The following is a 16,776-nucleotide window of genomic DNA, read 5'->3' on the forward strand; positions in this document are numbered from 1 at the left end:
GAAACACAATAAAACCATCACTAGACGGTGGTGGTCTAGATCATGGGTTGCTAACTTCTCCCCTTTCTGGGCAGATGTAAACTAAGGACAGAGTTAAGATGGTTTTCAAATCTTTAACTAGGTAAATTGTCTATAAAGGTCAGCTTATATGTGTTCTATGAAGCCTAAAATACTTACCGTCTACCATTTAGGGAGATACTCTGCTAGGAGACCAGCTTCGTGGAAACACCCAGTGTGTGAGGTGGCCGAGACTGTTTTCTTGAGTTCCCCTGCCTTTCCTTCCCTCAGCCTCCACAAGTGGCGAGCACCATCCGTTTCCATCCAGTTCCCTCTTGAGAGTAAAGAGCACCCTTGTCTCTGGCCACTTGCGCCCTCCTACTCTACCCACAGCCTCCCTCGCCTGCTCCATTTATAGACCATCACCTTCAGTCTTCCTCTCAACTGCCTCCACACTTGTATCTTGACCCCTCCACCGTCCACATCTCCTTCAGTGATGCACCTTCCTATTCTCGGGAAGCCATCCTCAGTCATCTAGGCTCCTCCCCCTCTGCGTCTATGGTTTCCTTCCAACCATCTTTTTGTCTCCCTTAAAGCAAGGGACCCTCCCTCTGTAAGAGGCGTCTGGAGCTGGCCTCCGCTTAATGCTGTTAGAGAGTGAAAGCACCAGCAACAGGTACATAAATGATCAGGACTGTGTTCAATAAAACTTTATTCATAAAAAACAGCAGGCAAGACTCAGAGTTATCCACCAACTCTGATTCTACATAATTCCCAGCTGTTTTTGTTAGTAGAATGCTTAGTGGATACAAATGCTTGCTCTGTGGGCTGGAGACCCGAGTTCAATGCCCAGAAGCTGTGGGAAGATGGGAGAACCAGCCTCACAGATTTGTCTTCTGCCTCCCACGCACGTGCCACGGTATGCACACCCACACTTTATTCTGACACAATAAATTACTCTAATTTAAAGATGACCGTAAGGGCGTGACACCCAGGTCTGACGTCAGTGACACTCAAGTGTCACAAGCTCTCTGTGTTCATGAGTTCTCTCTTCACATACTCAGGCGTACGTACACATACTCACGTGGAGACATGTACACAGACATTCACACACATGGACTTGCATGGGTATGTGCATGTAAATTATACATGACCGTACCACAACTTTAGGTTGAAGACATTGACTGGGGGCTGCAGAGATAGCTCAGTGGGGAAAGGGGCTTACTGCATGAGTTCAGTCCCCTGGGAATGAATGAAAAAAAAAAGACATAAAAAGGTAGGAGGGAGGTGAGACCAGAAGCTATGTGACTGCAGTTCCTAGTGGGAGGCTAGAGAGATTAGAGACCAGAGAAAGGGGATCTGGTAAAGCAGCCTGAGCTGAGAATGTCCAGGCAGGTGCCTTGGGAGGGTGTAGAAGGCTCAAGGAGCTAAAGAAACCTGTGGTGAGGAATTGTTAAAGTGTGTGGAGAGGAGGAGTAGCTGAGAAGGTGGGCTCTAGAATGTGGGGTGAAGAGCTTCTAGGAACTAAGCCACTACCCAAAGACTATACATGGACTGACCCTGGACTCCAACCTCATAGGTAGCTATGAATAGCCTAGTGAGAGCACCAGTGGAAGGGGAAGCCCTTGGTCCTGCCCTTGGACCCCCAGTGAACGTGATTGTTGGGGGGAGGGCGGTAATGGGGGGAGGATGGGGAGGGGAACAACCATATAGAAGGGGAGGGGAGGGGTTGGGGGGATGTTGGCCTGGAAACCGGAAAAGGGAATAACAATTGAAATTTAAATAAGAAATATCCAATTTAATAAAGATGGGGGGGAAAAAAAAGAAAAAATAGAATGTGGGGCGAAATTTGACGGGTGGCCAGAGCCAGCAGAAACAAATGATCCACACATACCTTAGGAGAGTCAAATCAGCAGCTTGGTTCAGAGAGGCCACGTTCCTTGGAAGGGGACTCTTATATACAAATCCCAGGTTCCTGCACCAGATTCATGAAAAAAGGAATAAAAAGGGAGGGCATTACTGCTTCCTCTGCATGGTGGAAGAGGGGAAGGTTTATTGTAGATAGGAGGGAGAGAGCGTAGCTAGAGACAAGGACATCTGGGAGAGTCCAGAGGAAAAATGACACTGAGCTGAGCCGTGGGGGCGAGGGAAAGAGTCAGACCAAGAGGCCCAGAGGGTGAGGTAGATGAAATGGTCTGGTAACCAAAATGGCTGGATATGGGGAGGGCCGCTGGAAGAAGAGCAGCTGGAGAGGTTTAGGTTAGGGAGTGGGGCATGCCAACCATAACCCCGTAACAGGTAGGACAGAGGGATGTTGGGAGAACTTGGCTGCCAGGTCTGCTTTGATATGGTAGACATCAGTCATTTGTCTGGTTTGAGACCTAACAGGGTCCACATGGTAGGAGAGGAGAGCCACCTCCATGCTGCTTTCTGAACTCCACACATGTGCTACGGCACACATACCAACACATACACACATGCGTGCAATAAATAAATAAAAACATTAATTTTTTTTGATTAAGCATGGAAGGAGGAGGTGCTGATGGTGCTATGCTCTGACTCCGCTGGGGGAACTGTTAGAAGCTGCTGTGTGTGTGGGAATTCAGTGGGGTAGCCACTGGTAATTACCCACAGACCTCTGGATTGTTCTTCACTCACACTCTGGTGGATTCAGGTCCCAGGAAAATTCTACTTCCTTGGACTCAAAAGGTAGTCCTGGTATGTAGGAGACAAAGGCCAGCATTCCTGAGGAACCAGTGAAACCGGTTTCCCTCTGACAAAGGAGCCACTCACCCTTATCACTGGCAGAAGAAACAGGGCTGCCGCCAATACTTACCAGCACCTATTAGCATGCCAAAGCCCAAGCCAGAATCCCTGCAGGTGCCTAGTACATGTTCCAACTGTGCGCTGCATGCTAGGGTCCTAGCTAGACTCCCTCCAGCTCTCGGGCTTCCTTCCGGTCACTAATCTTTCTTCTTGAACCCCATTTGTATATGCTCTGTCTCTGTCTCTCTCCAGGTCCCTCCCTCCCTGTTCCTGATCTAATCCTCATACTCAGGTCCAATCTGATGACCATGGTCACCTATTTGTCTCTCTGCTCTGGGTGCTTCTGGATGCCCCTGGTTGTTCTCATCCACAATAAAAAGAAAACCTTAGCCAGAAGATGGAGAAGTCATGACCTCAGTTTATATAGATTCTGAGCTTAAAAAAAAAAAAAAAAAAGACAAGAAAGGAGGACTTGAGGGAGGGGGAGAGGTGGGACTAGGAAGAGGCAGAGAGGGTAGGGGGTAGGTGTGGTCAGATGCCTGCGTGAAAGTTTCAATGAACAAATTTAATTTTAAAAGTTGACTGAGGGGCTGGAGAGAAGGCTTAGTGGTTAAGAGCGCTGACTGTTCTTCCAGAGGTCCTGAGTTCAATTCCCAGCACCCACATGGTGGCTCACAACCATCTGTAATGGGATTCAATGCCCTCTTCTGGTGTGTCTGAAGACAGCTATAATGTACTCATATATATTAAATTTAAAAAAAAAAGTTGACTGAGGAAGATTATGTCCCGGTGACTTCAGAAGTCAGCAGTTATGGTATCTCAGCCCATGAAAGTTTTGGAGAGAGTGGAGAGAAACTCACACTGGGTCTTGTGTTCTAGGGAGGAGCACGGAGAGGCGCTTTCCAGAAGAACAATGACCTAATCCTTTATTACTTCTCAGACGCCAAGACGTTGTATGAAGTTTTCCAAAGAGGACTTGCTGTGTCTGGTAAGCCTGGTCACTTGGCCATGTCTAAAAGAAACCCCAGTTGGCTTCGGTTCATCCTGGTCCTCCCTGACTGTCTTCTAAACCATAAAGAGCCTCAGGATACAGCAGAGACATAAACCACCATGTCAGAGTGAGGCCTGCTGGGAAGAGCTCAGAATTCAGTTCTTCCACATCAGGTTTCACTGCTCTCTAAAAGGGTTCTCAACACAGAAGAAACCGCCTGCCCACACCTGAACCAGCGCTGTGTAGGCAGGCGTTTCCACACACACTATGTTTGTTCACAGAACATCTGTTGATAATATATCTCCTTGCAGTAAATGCATATAAACAACCTGAGTCAAGATTAATAGTGGAAGCTTGGAGAAGTTCTAAGCTCTAGTTTGACCTCTGCATCAAGCTTCTAGTCATGCTGTCTTAATATCACATAGTCATCTGTGGCCTTGAGAAAACAAAACAAAACAAAACGAAATGAAACAAAACAAAACAAAGCAAATGAAACACCCACGGGTTTTGTTAAGTTCCTTTGGAACAAATGAGGTTTTGAAGCTTTAGCAAGTCTCCTACTGTTGAGTCCATTGCTAGATGCCCAAGTTTCCTTTCTTAAGTGTCTGGCTTGCGACTCTCTGTATCCTTTATCTTGGGAGCAGCACTCTGCCTTGTGTCAGTTTGCTGGTGTGGCCTTTATCTCTTCCACCCTTTCAATGTATCATCGACCCTCAGGAAAAACTAACTGCGCAACGGCTACAACAGTTACCTATGCACTCTGCTAGCTAATTACTGTTACTCTCTATCTTAAAGACCAGGAATTGGAGACTCCAAGGTTCAAGAACACTTACAAGGTCCCAGAAGTACAAAGGTTTGGGGTTGTTACTTAAGCCTATACCTGTTAGGATGCAGTTTGATGATTCTGTTACGTAAATTGGTCAATATTGTAACTAAACTAGTTATTCCTCATTAGTAAAGATTTGTTTTTTAGCCTGTCCTTTGAAAATTAGTAGCACATTTTAAATTTTGATTGTGTGCATTCATTGTACGTGATCCGACTACATAGGACACATTTGCGCAAGTATACAATGTAACATTTCCCCCATTCTCCCTAAAATAAAGTTCAGACATTAGTTCCTCACAAAACTAAACCACATGGCCCAGCTACAACTATTCCTGAATATTTACTCCAAAGGACTCCAATTCAGCTCATCACAGAGACATCACGATAGCTAAGGTATGGAACCAACCTAGGTGTCTAGGAATAGAGGAATGGATTAAGGAAATGTGGTATATATAAATATGTATACATACATTTTATATATATCGTACATATACAATATACACATTTTTCTTTGTATATTTTTTATTCAAGATAAGACAGTAAATGTCTAAAATGACTTGAGATATTATTAAAAATGTGGACTTCTTGTGAGAAGATTATAAGATAGGGTTGCAGGCATTTTCTCAACTAGTGATTGATAAAGGAGGGCCCACCTCATGATGGGTAGTGTCACCCCTGGGCTGAGAAAGCCACGATGAGCACAGTAAGCACCCCTCCATGGCCTCTGTGTTGGCTCCTGCTTCTCTCCATATTCCTGTCCTGTGTGAGTTCCTGCCCTGACTCCCCTTGGTGGTTACCAGAATAAGTAAGTGAAAGAAACCCTTTTACCTCCAAATTGCTTTTGGTCATGGCATTTTGTCACAGTGATAGAAAACTTGATAAACTTACTTTAAATTTGCACCATATTTTCCTCTTTTGTTCAGTGTAGATTTTTTTTTTTTTTTCCGGAGCTGGGGACTGAACCCAGGGCCTTGCGGTTGCTAGGCAATCGCTCTACCACTGAGCTAAATCCCCAACCCCTCAGTGTAGATTTTTATTAACTACCTGCCTGTGTTTATGCTCGACTATAGATAAGCCCTTAAGACCCAGTGTTTACAAAAAGACACACCTATTAATTTTGATTTTAAACTTAGAGCAGACTCCAGGGTTTGACTTTTAAAATGCAAATTAGATGCACAATACATTGCACAAATAGAGTTTATCAAACAATATAATTTTTTTGAGAAATTAGAAAAGAATGTAGGGTTTTTTTGTGTGCAGGAAAATAAATGCCACTGGAAGTAATCATGTTACATGTCTCAAGTCAGTCCCAATAAAACATGAGGCATGTTTTCTCTCTCAGTGCGGTTCCTAGACTCTGTAGAGATATAAAGTCAGGTAAGGAAACTTTCCGTAGGATGTCTCTACAAGAGCCTGTGCGTAGCACTTCTGGGTCTAAATCAGCACTTGTTTGAATTCCGTGCAGATAACAGAAAGAAAACCAAACACTCAAGGCTTTACTTTTCTGGGGACTTGAGGTAGTGGATGACTAGAACCCAATTTCCTTGTGGTGTCCTGTCTGTAGAAGGTCTGTTCAACACCTAGACTATATGCTGGTTTTCAACTAAACCCAAGGCATTCTGTATGTCACATGTGACCGAGAAGGAGACATTTTATTCAGCGTCTTTTGAAAAATTTAAATAAATTAGAGTTCAAGTGGTAAGGTTGATATGGCTTATGAACGCAGGTGTTATCTGGGGTTGAATATATCAACCAGTCCTTTTGACTCCCAGACTTACCGGGGAATATTGGTTAAAACGTGTACTCTCTGGTTCAGCTTTTTTTTTCCCTATTGAATCAGAATTCCAGAAAAACGAGACCTGTTGATTCTTAGGACGCGTTCAAAAGAGGGGTTCTGGGGATTCTGTATGCCCTTCAAACTGTTTAGCTCTGGGTGTCCGTCTGGTTATGGCCTTGTTCTCACCTGCACTCTTGGAAAGTAGCCATGCCTTAGAACCCAAGCAAGGCCGAGTTGAGTAAGTTAAACAAGGTAGGAGGTTGCAAACGAAAGCTGACGGAACATGGAGTTTAATGAGATCTGAGCTGTCACCCTTTGGGCTAATTATTTGGCTTCTTGGCTAGCGTCCTCTGCTGCTAGTATTATTAATCAGGAAGTAACGAGAAGGCGTGAGAGTCTCCTCCACATCCATGGACTCTCCCTCTTATTAGACGAGCTTTGAATTGGTTCAGTCCAGGCCTTTATAGTTCTTATTACATCGGGGATGACAATAGCTGGGAAGAGCAGGCTTGTGCCTGCTGGGGCACATGCATTCAATCAACAGTAGCTGTCATTAAAGACTAATTGCAGGACAAAAGCGCTCTCTGGAGGGCCCAGGGGATCAGTGGCTGTGGTCAATGGGCAGATCAGGACCTGCGCACTCCAGGGAATATTTGCCTGAAGTTTTACTTCTGGGCCTTTCCTGTAGCTGTTTGAGCAGGAAGTGGTGGAGTTCCTCTTAGCCATTGTCCTCGGTCATTGTTCTTATCTCCCTAATGGACGTGGCTATCTCTTTCCTGCTTCTCTTCTTCCTTCATCATACAATCGAGACTCACGTGTTTGCCTTTGGTTCTCAGCTGTGATTCCCTTGGCAAAGCCCTGAATTCCTCTCAGCATTTGTCTGAGCCCTTGGACTCTTCACTCGTTCATTCGTGTCTATTTCTGTTGAGGGTGCTGTGGGCTGACCCCAGGGCCTGGTACATGCCAGGTCCATGTTCTACCGCTGAGCCACACTCCCAGAATCCCCAGACTTGTTCTGATTTTAAGGTAGGCCACGTGGTTTAGAGGTTTATAAGTTGAATTCTCTTGCTGTCCAGTGTAAGACACAAATTGGGGAACTATTGAAGGCAAACATGTTCTTTTCTAAGGCTCTACATCTTAGAAGACGGGCTCACAGAAACGAGTACGTGTACAGCTGACCCATGGGAATAGATAAAAATATAACAACGTGGGAAAGATCCATTTTCGTTAGTTGTTAAAACAGATGAAAGTAATAACTTTCCAAATCTATAAAGCCAGAAATCCATTTTAAACAACACTGTTTACATCCGTGAGAGTGTGTTAAAACTCAATTGTGTGAACAAAAGTAATTGTTTACAACAGTTTGGCCAAGGTACTCAGAGCCGAGTGTCAAAGTCTCCGCCCCTTCTGCCTTAGTTTGCTTCCTATGGTTGTGATCAAAGTCATGGCCAGAAGTAACTGGGGAAGGTAGGGGTGGCTTGACTTAACACTTCCTTTTCCTAGTTGGTTACTGAGGCAAGTCAGGGCTGGACCTCGAGCAGGAAGCAAAGATAAGAACGGTGGAAGTGTGCGGCTTGCCTGCCTGGGTATTAATGCACCCCAGGCCCACCTGCTTGGGAGTGGCACCACGCACAGTGGGGGCAAAACTATCTACCCCTCTTATTTCACACTAAAGCACACTGAGGAAATACTCTAAATTGAAACGGTAAATTTGATAATATTCGCCATAGCATTATTTAGAGGGAGTGAGGCACTTGAAACAACTGTATAGATCCACAATGAAGTAAAGTCGAGGACTGTAGAGTCCTTTGTCAGATGGCTGTTCAAATTCCACAGAGAAAAAATAGCATGGCAATGTTTATAACAAATTGGGGGAGGAAGCACCAAATTCTTCTGTTTATTCCAAATATGAGCATGGGCATATATGTACAAAACCACAGATAAGAACAATGGGAGGAGGAAATAGTATTATTAATGTTGTCAAAAGAATGATGATTCATATTTTGATTTTATGTCATTAGCATATTTTTATTACAGAGATGCTCATTTTTTTCTCTGTCTCATTTAATACAGGCTGTTATTTTATTATTTTATTTTTTAAGATTTATTTATTTCATGTATGTGAGTACACTGTTACTGTCTTCGGACACACCGGAAGAGGGCACGGGATCCCATTACAGATGGTTGTGAGCCACCATGTGGTTGCGGGGATTTGAACTCAGGACCTCTGGAAGAGCAGTCAGTGCTCTTAACTGCTGAGCCATCTCTCCAGCCCCAGGCTATTTGTTTTTATGTGTGCAGCTAATTCATGTCACTTGGGCTTATACACATTGGTGGCCTGAATGCCCATCTTATCATGATAGCTATGGCAACGGTACTGTCTTGTAATATTTCCTAAATGTTTGCCCTTGGATTTCATGGACACCTGAGAAATGCAGATCCTTGCTAGGTTTAGCCTCGGTGTCTGGGCCTTTTCTGGGTGCTCTTCTCTCTTCTCTGGTCCAAATGATTCGCAGCTAGAATTGATTTGCTTCCAATGTTTTGTGCTTTAGACAATGGACCTTGCTTGGGATACAGAAAGCCGAACCAGCCCTACAAGTGGATATCCTACAAGCAGGCAAGTCAAGCTCATGCTTAGGAAATGCCTTTGCTTGTGTGCCAGGAGCTGCTTTGGCCTTGTTTGGATCTTGACCTCTTCTCCCTGACCTAGGTGTCCTCTCTCCTAGGTGTCTGATCGAGCAGAGTACCTGGGCTCCTGTCTTTTGCATAAAGGATACAAGCCATCGCAGGACCAATTTATTGGCATCTTTGCTCAAAATAGGCCAGAGGTACCGTGTCAAAGCTAACTAAGTGAATTGATGTCCCCCAGTACAGCATTCTGACCCTTGCTGATGATTTCCCCAAGCCATATAAAGATTCCACTCTTTTAGTTCAAAAGAGCCAGGCTTCCGAGGCTCCTTAAATCTCTGCTGAGTGTCTGATGCTCTAGCCTGTGTGGTTGGACTTCAGTGTGGATCATTTTAAGTCACTCTGATCTTCGTATGTGGAAAAATAAAGACATTATGAGGGATGGCTCCATAAAATCTCGAAGGTGCTGGAGAACGAGATGAATCGGTGTTAGAATTAGACTTTGTATTTGACTTAGTAAACCAGTGCAGCCGTAGCTGTTGAGCCTGGCTGTCACTGTCTTTCCATGGTGAGCTCAAAGTAGATACTACACAGTAGGATGGTTGGAAATAATCTTACGCCCAAGTTCCGCTATCCTTAAAAAGAGACTTTGAGGGCCCTTTGCATTTGTTAGAGACATTGCTCTAGTTAGGTTTTTAAATTAAGTCCTGAAAAGTACTATGCACCCCAGTGTGGGAGCTACAGTAAGAAAAAGTGACTTTATTTGGCCTAAGACTGATACATCAAACCCAGGGTATCAGTCAGTCTTCCAGGACTACCATAGTGATGTAGATGTAGGTGCCCACAGGAGACTTTCTCCTGATGTATTTCCCATGATCTGCAGGTGGGTATCTTTTCACTATGCCTCTCCCTCTGTCCTTACTCTGAGCACATACATCCCCAGGTATCTTCTTCATCTCTGGATTATGGTCATATTCTTATGTTCATATTTAACTTTATATCCTACTGAGGATTAGAGTTTCAACATGAATAGGGTAGGGACACAGATCAATCTGTAAGACGACATAGTCCACCAGTTATGAGCGATGTTTCTTTGTGACACTCCTCATGCTTGTGTGAGGGCACAGTGGCCATGGTTTTTTTTTCTTTGTTCATTTCCACTGTATTCAGATTTTTTTATCTCAAATATTAGCAATCCTTGGAAGTTCTGTCTAGCTTCCTCAGCTTCTTTGGACCAGTTACTCTTGACCTCTACTCCTGAAAGGGGTCTCTGCCTCTCGTAGTCTCTACAATGCTTTCCACATCTCTTACGGGTGAAATGACCACTCTTTTCTTCTGTGTGCTGGTCTACCTTGGCTTTATGGTTATTTTTGTGCATATCTTAACTTAGTTATTTAAATGCCCCTTATAGCAGGCTAAGTGACAATCTCTATGGCATTCCTAAAGGTTTAAAAAAATAAGCATACTCAGTAAGTATTCGTTAGTTGAATATCTGAATCAACGCTCTTCAAAGTCAACTTCTGGTACTTAACTTGAACTTTTTCTCTGCAGTGGGTCATCTCCGAGTTAGCCTGTTACACATATTCCATGGTAGCTGTCCCCCTGTATGACACACTGGGAGCAGAAGCCATCATCTATGTCATCAACAGAGGTAACGTTTCGCTGTTACTTTTTAATTTTATTCTTTCTCAATGAAGAATAATGCTTCAGTTTTCTTTATTTCCTTTTTCTTACATTTCTGATATTATAGTATTTAGAATGTAATTTACACAGAAACTACAAAAATCCCAGTGACAAAGGTACGCTTAGATAAGAGGTCCGGCAAACCTAAGATGACATGGGACAGTTTAGAGGCCAGACTACTTTGAATACACGGAATAGAAGTCTGCGTGCAATGGGCCTGCCTAAGTCACAGTGTAAGCATAGGGACCATTCCCTACTCCTCTGAAAGCTTGAACATTTAATTCAGTACATGCAAGCAATATGCACCAATAGGACTGTAAATATACAGAACACTGGCGCTGTTAGAGAAAGGAGACCAAGTTCAACTGGCAACAGTGTCCTTTCAGTCACCTGAGGGAGTGTCTTTTGTCTCTGCATTGTAGGCTGAGTAGCTTTGTTTGAATAGTAGATACTACAGAAACGATGACATTATGAATCATAAACCATCTGCCTTCTAAAGATTCCATTTGCACTCGCCTTCCTCAACTGCTCCCCGCTCTGCAGAACAGCGGTACAAATATACCCAGGAGACAGTATTGGATGAGTTTTCTTAAACAAAAGGATTCACGAAGTTCTAGACACTAAAATTGTCAGCAACATTAGAAAATAAAAGGGCTGGTATTCCAGCTACACTCATCGTTTTTCCTTTTCCCTTTTTATAGTCAGTAGAGCATTTCCGTTTGAACTCTGTAAACCTTATTTCCAGATGCAGTCTCATTCAGGATCCTACTGGCTTTGACATTTAATACCTACCCCGTTTTTTCCCCAAAGAGTCATGCATTTAACCGAATAGGGTGGTGACCTCTGACTCGGTTTCTGCTTTTAGCTGATATCTCCGTGGTGATCTGTGATACACCCCAAAAAGCAACAATGCTGATAGAAAATGTGGAAAAGGACCTTACCCCAGGCCTGAAGACAGTCATCCTCATGGACCCTTTCGATGATGACCTGATGAAACGAGGAGAGAAGTGTGGCATTGAGATGTTGTCTCTGCATGATGCTGAGGTGAGAGTCAAAGCCAGCGTGCTATGAGGTAGGCGGTTTATCACATGAGCAGGACACAGGCCGTCCACACGGAAGCAGAGGGCTGCTGTTATTCGAGGAGAGTGTATGTGAACCAGACTCTGAAACCTGAAGACAAGTACAAAACTCATGACAGAGGTGGACAGACTTCCTTGGCTAGCTGTATACCCTTCTGGGTATAGAATGAATGGATAGAGAACCCCAAGGATGTTTATGAATCTGGTCCCTGATGCAGCTTGCCCGAGTTATTCACCTGTTACAAGCTACATCTCTCCCTAGCTACACATGGAAGATTAAAGTGTTCCTAATCTCACAGATATGGTGGCAAGGGTTAAATGAATTAGTGTGTGTGTGTGTGTGTGTGTGTGTGTGTGTGTGTGTGTGTGTGTGTGTGTGAATTGCTCAGGAAAGTGACTAGCGTAGCACATATCCTGGCATAGTCATGGTATATCATCCAAGAAAGATAGGTTTAATTATGATCTTTGATGATGGGACCTTAAGAAAATGATAAGTTTGAGACCTACTTACTTTAGATTAACATTGTGGAGAAACTTTCTGCCTTTCTTTGATGCTTCCATTGTTTATCATTATTGGTTTATGAGCTAACTCCATGTTGGAAATTGGGAGGTTGAGAACAGGGGAAGGAAGAGCTGACTGTCAGGTCTGTCTGTCCACCCTCAATGACTCTTTTTTGTTTGTTTGTTTGTTGTTTTTTATTTCCTGTGCTCTTAGAATCTAGGCAAAGAGAACTTCAAAAAACCAGTGGTAAGTGTTCTTCCTGAATTTGAGCTTTGTATAGTCCACTCTTGGTTCACTGCAGACTAACATCCTTGTGCTCCTCCTCCAGCCTCCGAACCCAGAGGATCTAAGTGTTATCTGTTTCACCAGTGGAACTACAGGTCAGTGCCTGTGACAACTTGACAGAGCTCCCAGGGAGCTAGAACATACCATGCTGCCACCCTGTCCCTGCATGCTCACAACCTGAGCCATTTATGAATGGGTTCCCAGATAGAAAAACAGGAGCATAAGGCAACAGACCCCCTGAATATAAATGGTAGCATCTGCATGCTGTGGATGCTACGAGTCTTACAGATGGGGTCCAAGTGTCACCTTTTCCTCTACCCTTCTACAGCTTCAATCAGATGTACCATGGGGACAGTTTCATAGAACGTACCATTGGGATGGTTTAATGGATGTACCACTGGGATGGTTTCAGTCAGGGTAACTCAGTGTTGGTTCTCCACAAGATGCCTATGTTTCAACATTTAGTAGATGGTTTACTTATATTTGTTGTGGACTATTCCAGTATGCCCGGTTTATAAATTTCATAGCAATATTGTTGCAAGATCTTAGGTATAAAGTCTTAAACATGTGAACAGCACAAGGAGAGTTTATTTGTAACTTTCTGTATTACTGTTATCATCTGAGATGCTGCCTGTGTTATAAGTTAAGGCAGAGGTCAGTAACACAGAAAGTGGGAGAAATTCTGGGGGGGCATGAATGCCTACAGAAAGGTCCAGTCAACAGGACAACTTTTGTCTCTAGAACAGAACCAAACTGAATTTAGCATCTTTCAAGGTCAAAAGTTACAGATTAGCCACGCTAAGGACCTTTCTCTTCACCTCTGCTTCCCACAGGTGACCCCAAAGGAGCTATGCTGACCCATCAAAATATCGTTTCAAACATGGCTGCTTTCCTCAAATTTCTGGAGGTCAGTGGTCAGTCAAAAAAGAGGCTCTTGCTAAAATGTGACTTGGCTTTAAGCTTTTTTAGGAGGAACATGGTTAAAGTTTATTTTTCTCATCACTGTGACAAAATGCCTGATGTAGGTGATTTCTAGGGGAGGGTTACTTGACTTAAAATTTGCAGAGTGACATGATGCCAGGCAGCTCCATTGTGAGGCCTGTGTAACTGGGATTTCTTCATATATTGGTGGATCAAGAACCAGCAGACAGGGAATGGGGTTGGGGTACAACACCCCCAGATCCACCCCAAGTAACCCCTTTCCTCCAGTGAGGCTCCACCTTGTAAAAGTTCTGTAACCCCAGAGGACAGTCGTACCACCTGGGGACAAAGCGGCTAAACATAGGAGCCCATAGGGAGTTTTGCATGTAAACCAATAACAAGCATGGAAAACACAGACAGTCTTTAGGACTGCATGTCAAGCCTCAGTGTTTCAGGACCGCTGCACTGAATGGTTACAGGATACATCAGATCCTGAAATACATTAAGTGCCCAGGGAGGTGTTTGCGTGCTATGCATTTTAGGAATCTAAAGATGATGCCAAAATATCAAGTTTTTTCTCTCTACTCTCAGTTAGATGGGACGGTTTCAGTCAGACAGGCTTAATCAAAAGGGAGAAGGGGAGTTTTAAAATCTCTATTGGAAGAGAAACTTAAGACCAATCCACTGTTGTTTGTCCCCGGTCTACAGCCTATCTTCCAGCCCACCCCCGAGGATGTGACCATATCCTACCTTCCCTTGGCCCATATGTTTGAGAGGCTTGTCCAGGTGAGTGTCCTGTGTGCCTAGCAGGTAGGAAAGGGGGTTCCTAACTTGCTGGCTCCACATTTATTCAAAATCCAGGGATGTAAAACATTCCTAGTCCATTCTGTACAGAATCAAGCACAGACATAGCACACTCCCTTGGTCTCTCTGAGTCATGGCTTACATCTAGTAAGTCTGAATACCTAAGGAGGTAAGTGCTTGCTCTTGACGTCACAGAGCTCTTATTGTCTGTTTTCTCTTAAGCCGGAGCGGACTCACCAGACATTTTTACTTATATACTGATTAGCATTTTGAGAGGATCCAGGGTTAAGGAAAATGCCTTCAGTGGGGCAGTAAGGGGAAGCATTTGATCCAGCTATCCCCAGGGAGCAAATTTACATATCACTTGAGTGTGTAAGGTGGTATTGCCAAGCACAGTGTGTGTCCCTTCTTGGAGTGGTCTCCAAAATTTCCAGCCATTCCGAAGCTAATTTGAGAATGAATGAAGCACTAATATTTCAATACCACAGGTGCTGTGGGAAAGAGGTCTTTTCATGCCCTCCCTCCGCACCGAGTATCTCTTCATCCAGTACATGCTTGGTTGATGTACAAAATGCCACATTGCTACTAATAAAACTTTACACATATTTTAGTATTTCTCAAATTGGGACAATCTTAATTGAAGGCATGTTTTTTAATTTAATTTATTTATTTATTGTTTTTATTTTTTATTTTAACTGGCTGCAGTTTTTTTTAGTGCACAAGATGCGTGCTTCTCATGAAGGATGGTATCTTGGATAGGCTGGGACAGATCTGTGGCAGAGCCTGAGGGCGGGACCCACAGCGCCACAGTCTGTTATCTGTCTTGCCACTTCAACAGTAATCCGTTTTTATCCGTTCTGGGGGAGCCTCTCAGAGACTGACTTGGGTATTTGGATCGGCAGGAAGCAGGTGTTTTGCAGAAGGACACAGCTGCCGATTTCCGGTTTCTTGCTCACATCCATCAGAGGCAGGACTGCCTACACTGACCGAGGCACCGAGCCTTATCCTCCATCTTCTTCCAGGGTGTCATATTTTCCTGTGGAGGCAAAATTGGGTTCTTCCAAGGAGATATCCGGTTGCTACCTGATGACATGAAGGCTTTGAAACCCACAGTGTTTCCCACAGTGCCTCGACTCCTTAACAGGGTCTATGATAAGGTACGAGCCTTGCTTCTGTTGGGATTGTGTTGAGAAGGCTCAGAGGGACTGGATCCTGGCAAGAATCAGTTCCGGCTCTGAGTCCCAACAAGTATCTGTATGAGCATGTTGGAGCCACAGCTGTGAGAAGCCACAGGAAATAAGCCTTTTCTTTGGATAATATTGCTGGTCTGAGGAAGTGCTACACTCAGACTTGGAGAAGCACTTCGGCTTTTAACCAGCACACTGGAAAGATCTTCCTCTGATTTGTATGTGCTGGTAATCTAGCTTTTTGCTAAGGCACCAAACCAAGGCAAACATTTCAAATGTGTTTGCTCATTTAACCCTCCTAAGAAACACAGCAAACCACACTCTTTCACAGAACTCTGACAATGTGGAAGCAGAACCTTGAGTGTTAAAGAATTTCCCTAAAATCATGGCTAATGGCCAAAGGGGCCAGAATAAACTATCACTAGTGGTTTTAGCTGTCATTGAGCCCTGTTCACTGAGGTCGCAAGATGGCATTTTTCCTAACCCCAACTCTCTTACTTCTTTTACATTCCTTAGCTGACATTCTACCATAGAGACCTAACACTTTATTCTCCCCTTATCAAGCATAAGTATAATGAATTCATGTCCCAGCAATCCTCATAAGTGACCAGTGACGATTTTTAAATTAGTGTAAACTCATCTTTATACTGTTAGTTTTCTGTTCATTTTAGTCATTCATTGATATTCTAAGTGTGCCCATCAAATTCTTACGTATCTTTTGGATATGACCCCAGTAGTCTATGATGGGGCCCTTCTTTCTGATACAAGATATCCTAAGCTCAATTTGTATGTTTCTCACCCAAGCCTTAGATTGCAATTGGCCATTGGGAACTGGGACTTGAAGCCAGGTGATACAATATAGTGCCTGCTAGCCCAGAGACCTGGAGAAAATGACACCATTATTTCCCCCTCAGATTCTGATCCTGGCACTCTGTCTTACCAGAGACCAAACTGAGCTGTGGTAGGCATGGATAGTATTCTAGAACACAGATGGTGTGTGGACACTGTACGCCCTGTTAACAGCTCTTCCGGTTCCTCATCAGACTATGGAGTCACCAGACTGGGTCGCTATGATTTATGTGTTATTAAACTTTTTATTTTTGAAAGGGAGTATTTTAAAATAATAATACATAAGAGATAATTTGAATCTAGAGCTTATTTCATAAAATGGAGATCTTATTAGATACATTTCCGATCCTAGCTTTCTTTTTGTCTGTGACTTGTTAGGAGGGCTAGTCATGTGACTGTTAGAGGTAAGTAGTTTGTGGTAAAGAGAAGCATCAGGCCTGTCGTCGTAATGTAGGCAGCATTTAGTGCACCTCAGAATCAG

General features: G+C 43.7%; 1 protein-coding gene across 6 annotated transcripts in view; it reads left to right on the forward strand.

The window, feature by feature from the left end:
* Acsl5 (acyl-CoA synthetase long-chain family member 5) overlaps positions 1-16,776 on the forward strand; it is a 47,093-nt gene that overhangs the window by 20,752 nt on the left and 9,565 nt on the right. For 5 of the 6 annotated variants that reach the window (NM_053607.2, XM_039093168.2, XM_039093157.2 and 2 more), the window contains 10 exons: positions 3,643-3,751; positions 8,910-8,974; positions 9,084-9,185; positions 10,537-10,636; positions 11,534-11,712; positions 12,463-12,495; positions 12,578-12,629; positions 13,368-13,441; positions 14,164-14,241; positions 15,282-15,416. In NM_053607.2, coding sequence (NP_446059.2) covers positions 3,643-3,751; positions 8,910-8,974; positions 9,084-9,185; positions 10,537-10,636; positions 11,534-11,712; positions 12,463-12,495; positions 12,578-12,629; positions 13,368-13,441; positions 14,164-14,241; positions 15,282-15,416 — 927 coding nt within the window. The remainder of the gene's footprint in view (positions 1-3,642; positions 3,752-8,909; positions 8,975-9,083; positions 9,186-10,536; positions 10,637-11,533; positions 11,713-12,462; positions 12,496-12,577; positions 12,630-13,367; positions 13,442-14,163; positions 14,242-15,281; positions 15,417-16,776) is intronic. The other variant, XM_063276003.1, reaches the window with a different exon arrangement.

This window comes from Rattus norvegicus, chromosome 1 (assembly GCF_036323735.1).
Source record: "Rattus norvegicus strain BN/NHsdMcwi chromosome 1, GRCr8, whole genome shotgun sequence".
In the NCBI taxonomy this organism is placed as follows: Eukaryota; Metazoa; Chordata; class Mammalia; order Rodentia; family Muridae; genus Rattus; species Rattus norvegicus.